General features: G+C 42.2%; 1 protein-coding gene across 2 annotated transcripts in view; it reads left to right on the top strand.

Annotated features, from left to right (window-relative positions):
• Nucleotides 1-8,540, top strand: part of LOC131877713 (uncharacterized) — a 26,967-nt gene extending 18,427 nt beyond the window's left edge. Inside the window, exons 1-5 of one of the 2 annotated variants that reach the window (XM_059223470.1) lie at nt 2,238-3,003; nt 5,332-5,431; nt 5,611-5,812; nt 6,869-6,927; nt 7,390-8,540. In XM_059223470.1, coding sequence (XP_059079453.1) covers nt 2,944-3,003; nt 5,332-5,431; nt 5,611-5,812; nt 6,869-6,927; nt 7,390-8,408 — 1,440 coding nt within the window. In that variant the 5' untranslated portion in view covers nt 2,238-2,943 and the 3' untranslated portion in view covers nt 8,409-8,540. Of the gene's footprint in view, nt 1-2,237; nt 3,004-5,331; nt 5,432-5,610; nt 5,813-6,868; nt 6,928-7,389 lie in introns of those variants that run through there. The other variant, XM_059223471.1, reaches the window with a different exon arrangement.
• Nucleotides 8,541-8,627: the final 87 nt, after the last annotated feature.

Raw genomic sequence — 8,627 nt, 5'->3', positions numbered from 1 at the left:
ATTGCTGCCAAATTGGCATGGCGGGGGCATGGTATTTGATTAATCTAGCATCCTAAGACCTGTCTTCTAAACTGGCTTACGTATGCTCTAAATGGTCCCCAATGTGGCATGCCGAGGTAATGAGTGGCATAATTGACCTTCAGGGACACATTTTTGAGGAATGAAGCATGGTTTGAGGCTGGAAGAATTTTGAAAATTAAGCATTCGTCGCTTTCCTTTGATTATAAATCTACTTTACTCAATTCACACAATGATGTAAATTATACCTTTTCAAAATGGGTTGTTTCGGTTTCAATCCCAGTGTTTGTAAATTTTGCTCTTTTTTAACTTTGTCATTGAAAAATACAAAAAAAATGCTATATAATCCGAAACAAATAATCATTTCGGGATGTCTGGCATAGTATGTCAATAGCTGGCCTCGTTTGGCTTTCAACTTGTTTCATTTTTACTCTGAGCTTGTTTTAAGCTACATTACTTAGCTACATTACTATTCATTGTAGTGCAATTTAGATAACAATTGAAGTATTCTTTTGGTAGGAGAGGAGAAAGAAGAAAGAATCCATAGAACCACGTCCATACTATTCTGACGTCCCGATCTTCAAGATCTAGCCAGGAAGACATTGGGTCTCAGTGATGCGACTCAATCAATGGTGGGGTATATCTAATGCCAATCATTTGTCCGTCATGCATTGACATGCCCAATGATGCCATGGATGCTACTGCTCCTGACCTCAAGCATGTTGCACGAAGCAGATTCACACATCCTGATACAAGAACACTAGGCAACTACTGCCAAATGGTCGAGATGGCAAATTAAAGGTGGCCGAGCTCCCTAATTTCAGTTATGATAGTCATTTCCCGGTTTGGATGAGCTTCAAGAAATGTTCAACAACGTTCTCAATGATCCTAGGACTTCGTTATTTTGACTGATAAGAGTCATAGAAATCGGCAATATGAATTATAATTTTTTGACCCCAAGGGACCAACGAACACAGGGTAGTGAATGTAAACTTACTTTTTTATGTTATGGTAAATGGAAGAACAGAATATAAACTTCGATGCCTATTCGTGACACGTCTCAAGCTTCATTTCGTTGCATTTGAAAATTAGCCGGAAGACTTTGCCAAAAGCTGGTGAACGATAACCTTTTAACAAAATAAGATGTGAAAGTTTAGGCTTACAATGTTTCATCCGAAGATACTAGGATCTAAAGAATTTAGCATGATTGAATTCCATTCGTCGGATCGCTGGGCTCAGCACAAACTCTTCCAAATGCATTTTCAGGGCCAATTCTACACAAAAATGCATTTTCAATCATTTCAGTTGGCCAGAGAGAATCTAGGTTAGGGTAGCAGCCAATTGTTGTTTCGTATTTTTGTCTCCATTGCAACAATAACTATTATTCTAAAAGTTTGGCGATTTGCCAAAACGTTTAAACTTTATTTGTGGTACCGATAGGAAATACATGCACAGCAAAGTTGCATACGGTTTAAGTTTGGAGACTCTATGCCCTAAAGTCGCACACTGAAACGTTAGCAACAAAGTTCACGCCTAACCATGAGCAATTCGTTTTCGAAATATAATGCCTCTAAGAGCTGCATAAATTAGCCAAACTTATTCTATGAAGCCTCTGTGGCTGCATTTCTTCTCAATCTCAATTGCATTCAGAGGACTGGGCTTACTTTTACGTTCTCCTTTTGGAGCCTTGAATTTGCCACACTATTGAAATCTCCCTGAATGGGCAACAGCAACAACAAGCAGCACCTATCAATCAAGGTAGTAACAAAGGCGGAATGCTTTGTCGGTTCATTCTTAGGAAGAAATCCAGTATCACATTGAAACCATTTTATGAACCTTACCCTTGGGTGGATAATGGATTCTCAAGAGTCTGTACTCTACATTTAAAAGACACCATTTCTTTTCATGATATTCGAATTATAGAATGCATACCTTCTGGTCACCCTGAGGGAAGGGTTAGCACTGCTCAGCTAACTCAGCCACCTTCTTCAGTCGCTTGAACGCAGCGCCTCTACAATCAAAATCCACACTCTGAAAACCTTTCACATGGCAACCATTACTTTTAAAATTTGTTTGTCTGGCGTGGTAGGATGCTTTGTGGTTAGCACTGGTCAGGTAGCATAACATTTTAGACCGGTAGACATAAACCATATACAGATGAGCTTTCTCTTTATGTGGAATGGAGGGTATTTGAGACCTAAGGAGGTTGTCGTTAACCCAGAATCACGCCATATATGTATTTCGTCGACCATGATTTGCTCTACTTTTGTTCGAAACAAAAGCTAATCAAGCCATCGCTGTCCTTTCTTTCTCTTTGAACGACAGGGAAATGCAACGTTGCCTTGAAACATCGTGAGCAGATCGATCTTCACTGGAAGTATTCGAGCTGCAATTTGGTGTACTTTACATAGTGTATGCTTGAAGTACTCGCGTAATGTGAGCTCCCAATCTGTGTTCGATCGCTTTATTTGCACTTGATGGTTCGTGTACAGGAATTGTGTATGCATAAATTGAATATCCGCGAAGGACGCCCTCCAAGGATGGATCGGTAGGGAAAAGTCACTTCCCACAAAACCGCAGATTAATCGATAAGGATTTTACGATCTAATCCACTCCGACCTAGACATCAATTTTGTTCCTTCATTCGGGCTAGACACGCCTAAAGGTGCGGACACACCCATATTCAAATCAGATGTAAGCGGGTGAATCGTAATTGGAGGCAAGTTTCCCTTGTTTTTTTCATTCTCCTTTGAATGTAGAAATTCTCTTTGAAAGGGACTCTAGATATCGTGGATTGACATCAAAGACAATTATTTGAAAAGATAATTCCCAAGTGATCTGAACGTGGGAAGTTGGTCGATTCCTAGACCGAATGAGCCATGCAATCATTACTTGCCACGTGTGACAAGTCTAGTCGATTTTTGAATGGCGTCCAGTACACCACGGACGATAAACCGAATCAAGACATCACAAAGCTATTCACAGGTTTGTCTCGGATTCATCCTTAACGTACTCTAGATCTTCACAAAATCTGAGACATATTTCAATATTCTAGACCAACCGTTTTAAAAGAGCTCTTAAGAATTCGGGCTTAAAAAAATGAATGACCTTCCAGAATCACTTTCCAAAGGCTGGTATTCTGAAGTGCCGTGATTAGATGGCCCTGAAATTAGTAGATTCTTGGCTATGGATCAAATGCCGGGATAATACGTTCCTGTCAAATCCTTGGGCACAAAAGTGTCAGATGATGAATATTCCTCATTGACTTCTACTCAGTATGTCAGCTTAGTGAAGGCTCCTCAGCACAAGTCGACACATCATCCGGATTCCTCCGACGGAAGATCTCTAGTTTGGCTTGTCCGTCTGTCTCCATCTGAGCGATGTTATCGCTTGTCCGTGATTAGAAGACCCGTGTGGATCATTCATCGAGGAAATAGATTCCAGACTACTCTGAAGCCTCAAGGAGGTTTTCCTTAAGCTGAGAGTTGAGCCATCAAGAGAAGAATCGTGTTATTAGCCGTAAATGTCATTGATTGTCCAAGTAGTCTGGTTCAGAATTCCCATGACATCCATCGTTACTGGTGGGGAGATTTGCTTTGTTTTCCTGGTGTATTGTGCAAGCAAATAGTTCAATGGATTTTTTGAGGAATCACTAAATACGGCAACGTATGAACTTAATAAAAAGTCAATGCAGTTGACAGTTGGGAGATTTGCTGATGCTTATTTTAGCGCTAACGATCTATCATCTTTCGTAATATGTCTCATCGGTGAAAGCGATGTTAACATGAAGACCTGCATTCCAGCTGATCAGCGGTTAGTTAATAGAATTTGGCGAAAGCAATACTGTGGTTTCGCACACATAATCGTGAATGAAACGTTCATGAAAGCCTTGAAATTATCATTGTTTTTCAGCAGATTCGCTATTCCACACTTCGTTTACCAATCTGTCAAGTTTTTGGCTAAGTACATCCGCGAATAGCGCCAAATGAAGCAGTTCTTTTACTTTTTGACCATTTTTTCATGAGGTTGTCAAATTAAGCCAATGAATTATAAAAAGTATCCTTGTACTTTCACGATCCTAGTGGCGAAGCATCAAATTTCAAAAGATAGAGATCATTTGACTCGCCCATAGTAAAGAACCTACGAATGCCGAATTGCCTTGGAAGTAGTGCGACGCTTTGACAGCACCCCATCGGGTCCTCGGATGCCCCTCGGAGATAAGTTCTTGGTATTGACGAATTGGTCTCTTAATCAAGTGCTCTCAACACCTTCTCCTTATGACATTGACCAAGGAGCTCATCACGAGACCTTGGGACCACTTTCCTGGCTTGCCCTTGATGCCATGCCATTTAATTGAGCCTCGTTCAATAAATCTTCTCTTTGTAGTTACACTTCTGCAGGCTCTTACATTACAGATTCGTCCGAACGAGAGATTGAAAGACATGAATACAAGGTAGAACCAATGGTTGGTATGCGATGTGAGTAGGTCGCGTAAAATCACTTCTGGGCTTTTTCCACAGGCGTCAATGAGGAAGGCACGAATGCTGTCAAATCAATAAGAGTTTCCGTTGTGATGGATGAGGATATCCCCTCCCCTTCAAGAGTACAAAAGAACATCATTAAACATCTTGAACTGGTTTGAGAATGAGCAGAGGAGGGAGAATGTCCACTCGAAGTTATTCGAAAATGTTAATCGTACGAACTCGGTTCATCACGAATTTCTTGGACCTGCTCTCGGCGTTGACATAGTCGTATTCGTATTGTTGTTGTTTTTTTTTTACCCAGGATCACACAGTACACACATGCGGTGCCAATAGATGATGGATTTTTGATCGACCAAGTCTTGTTAAAAAGTACTGCAATGCTACAAACAGAAGGTTAACAACGGTTGAGCACGACCAAGCGCGAATAAAACCGTGAAGATTTGCTTCTTACGGACCCCTAAATCTATACTTTGATTGAATCGGATGGCATGGAATGGCCAATATGTGCATTGTTACAGAAGTCCATTATGGTTAGATACGAGTATGATAGAAAGATATCTCGCATATGAATCAAGAGCCATGAAATAGTAATTCGTTACGTCAATGGAAGCGATTTTTAGATTAGTCCAAGGCTGTTGTGGCGACGATGGCATAGCTGAAAAGTGTAATTACATTTAAACGGCTAGAGCACTTTTTCAAATCATCGAAATTCATTTGGAACGAGCATTGCTTCTCGCAAGAAAGGGACAATGTAAAATGTCATCCAGATTGGAATTCCTATATGTATCAAAGTTCAGCTGATGTTTGCAATTCCTCTTAATTCTTGCAGGTTCGTATCTGTTCAACAACATCACTCCTCGTCTTGGCATTTCTCTGCTTCACTAGTCGACCCTCCACAGGGCATGCATTACCATCCTCACTCAAACAAAGTAAGTTTTTGTTGCCTTGGATAGTCAATAAACATTAATTAATTTTCGGAGGTCCATGTCAAAGAAGCACTCAAAGTGTACATTGGGTTTCGCGAGCACAAGCCAGAAAGTTGCGATAAACTCTGCGTTTATATCCCATAACCTAGTCATATTCATTGGAATGTTCTACTTCCTCCTAGATTCTCCATACTACACAACCCTATATAATCAAAGATCGAGTTCGAGTGGTGAGAGTGAAAGGCCGTTGGATGTGGCATCTCCCGCATCAATCCGGATCAAGCGAGAAGGGTTCTTTGATTTTGGGAGCTTGCCCAACATGATGCGCGGCTTTGCTCACTCAGTGGGCAAAGGTTTGACCAACATGATGCACTCCGCAGGAAGGTAAAAAGATGCATTTTGATGGCACATTCACAATTACGCACTATTAACCTCAGACTGTTTGTGGTTGTATGCAAAGCTAGAAGAGCTCCTACATACGTAAAAGAAATGAGGCATTTGCAACCCATTCGCTTTTTTATTGCACGTGGATGAGGATGTGCGTCAGTCTTTTCGCACCAAGGTATTTCGTCTAGCTTGCGATGGGAGGACCTCTCACTCAACCCTGGTAAAGAATGCAAGCTTTATTCACTATCATTTTGCTTAACAGCCGATGGTTAAGGCGATTTTGAAGTTATGTATTACGTTGCCCAACGTAATATCAATAATCGACCCCAAATGTAAGATCTGTCAAGTGGAAAAAAGAAGGTGTTGCCTTTCGCTTGAAATGCAACGACATCAAGAATGGAATCCAGGCCTCTTCCAGAGCTCCAAGGTCCAAAAATAGTAAATATTTGTTCGAACAATTGGCGTCCGCAATTGAGATGCCTTCATGAATACAAAGGACGGAAGTCTTCTGGCAAATCTCACATTAGTATGACCTGCTCAAATGAGCCATATCCTTTATCTTTTCAATTAATCAAAAAGAGAGAGAAACTCATTGGAATGAATGGCCATAGCAAAACAATGCAATTCCTCAGATGAGGATGATGATACGGATAGGGAATTCATTTGAGTGCCTGCTTGATACGCTAATAGGGTGGGGTCATTTGTTGTCAAGGGATCGGTGAAAGGATCCAGCGAAAACAATCGTGGGCAAATCTGTTAATGATGTTGGGATGAAACAGCAATACTATTATGTTTACATTGCCTTTTGGCCAATTTGAGCATATCGCCATGGATCACCATTTGGGATTATCACTTCCAAATCCTGGTCAAACGATTAATCACTACTCCAAATCTAACCTCGAGAATATTCTTATTGATAATTAATTCTGATCTCTCTTTGAAGCCAGAATCTCAAAAGCAGCACATAAATCTCAAATATGAATAGTTCCAACAATGTTACATATTGGGTGAAAAAAAACATTTTTCATTTTGTATTTTTGAATTACTTTGCAGAATGGTGAATCATGTCATGTATGGTGGACAATATCGACCTATCAGTACTCGACCCATAGGCAAGTATTGTTTCCAAAATCTATAACCAACCTTTTTTAATTAAACAACTCGTTTAGAAAAAGGAACAAATTAATCATGGGAGCCAAGCGGGTTAAAGAACCCAACCTGACAGACACACCGGTGCCTAGAGGGCTTGGGTCGAATCCTACCTTCACATGAAAACTTTTACTGAAATTTCTTGGACGATTTAGTAATAAACAAGCCAATCTGTCAATATCCAAATCAGTCAAATGTTAGAGACAAGGCTCCCTGACAAATTCCTCGACATAGATAACGCCAAGAGAGGTTAAACGAAATGTGTGCCATATCAATTCATTGCTCCCGGATGCCTCTCCTCCAAAAAAATAAAAACATAAACAAAACATTGAAAAAAAATCAAGCTGAAAGCAAATTCAAATTCGCGAAAAAACACATTTCTTAAGCCTTGGAGATTAACTAACATGTTTAATTACAAACTTCAGGTCACCAAGGTCCCTATCAGGTGGTGGAATCCCCCGGATCACCGCATCACCCGCCGGCACCGTCACCTGCTCAACCCACCGTTCACATTGCTCACACCCCAGAACCGATTCAACCGGCCGCTGGCATCGAAGGTTATGGCTCACCCTCGGCCGGTCCAATACAGCCGGCCTTCAAGCCAGTCGTCCAACCCCCGTACGAGCCCTCGTATCAACCCACCTTCGAGCCCCAGCCCACTCCCTTCAAGCCTTCTCCCATCACACACCACCAGTTCAAACCCATTTCACCCAAACCCGTCACCTTCAAACCTCGCCCTTTCAATCCTCCCGTGAGTGTGTCGAAGCCACATAAACCCTCCAACGGGTTCGCCTCCTCGTCATTTGGCCCATCTGTACCCGCTTCGAACTCTTATAAGCCTGCCCCTCAATCAGGGAACGGGTTTTCCTCGTCTTCGTTTCCTTCCACGTCGTTCTCTTCGTCTTCCAGTCACGGTTCGAGCTTCAACAATCAGGGCTCTTCAAGTGGGTCGTCCTTTGGGCATGGGAGTAGCCAAGGTGGCCAATCGTCGTTTGGATCGCAAGTTTCACATGGTGGCAGCTCGTCGACCTCTTCGTTTCATGGCGGAACCTTGGGCGGGGTCCAGACGTCCTCATTTGGAGCCACCTCCTCCTCGTCGCCCTCCTCTCAGGGAAGCAGCTTTGGCGGTCAGTCCGTTTTCTCGCATAGCAACCTTGCTCCAGCAGGACAATCGAACCCGTTCTTGGGCTCGCAGTCCAGTTCACCAGGACACGGTCATGGAAGCAGTGCAACCCAGAACCACGGCCACAACCCCGCACTCGACAAGCCACACCATGACCCGGCCTTGTCGACAGATATCGCTCATGTGCTACGGATTGCCATGAAAACCTTGTTCTACGGGGACTTGGACGCCTTCAAACACAAACCTCCGAAAGACGACGGAAGACCGAAGAACAAGAACAAGCATGGAACCTCTAATTTCGTGAGATTTCTACGGTTCTGATTGGTCAAAACTTGACGAAATCTTGCTCAGAGATGCGTGCGTGTAATTTAAATAGCTTATGAACGATTTGCGTGTTTGCTCGTGTGTCCACGAGTATTTTTTGCGACAATACAGTGAAATGTGATAAAAGTAGTCCATTTGCGATTCAAAGGTTGCGCGTTCTTGAACAGAACCTATCGTTGAAACTTATTTCCGGTCGAACCGGGTTTAGAACAGCTT

The sequence above is a fragment of the Tigriopus californicus genome, chromosome 3 (genome assembly GCF_007210705.1).
Source record: "Tigriopus californicus strain San Diego chromosome 3, Tcal_SD_v2.1, whole genome shotgun sequence".
Taxonomy (NCBI): Eukaryota; Metazoa; Arthropoda; class Copepoda; order Harpacticoida; family Harpacticidae; genus Tigriopus; species Tigriopus californicus.
This window is presented reverse-complemented; position numbering and strand designations above follow the sequence as displayed.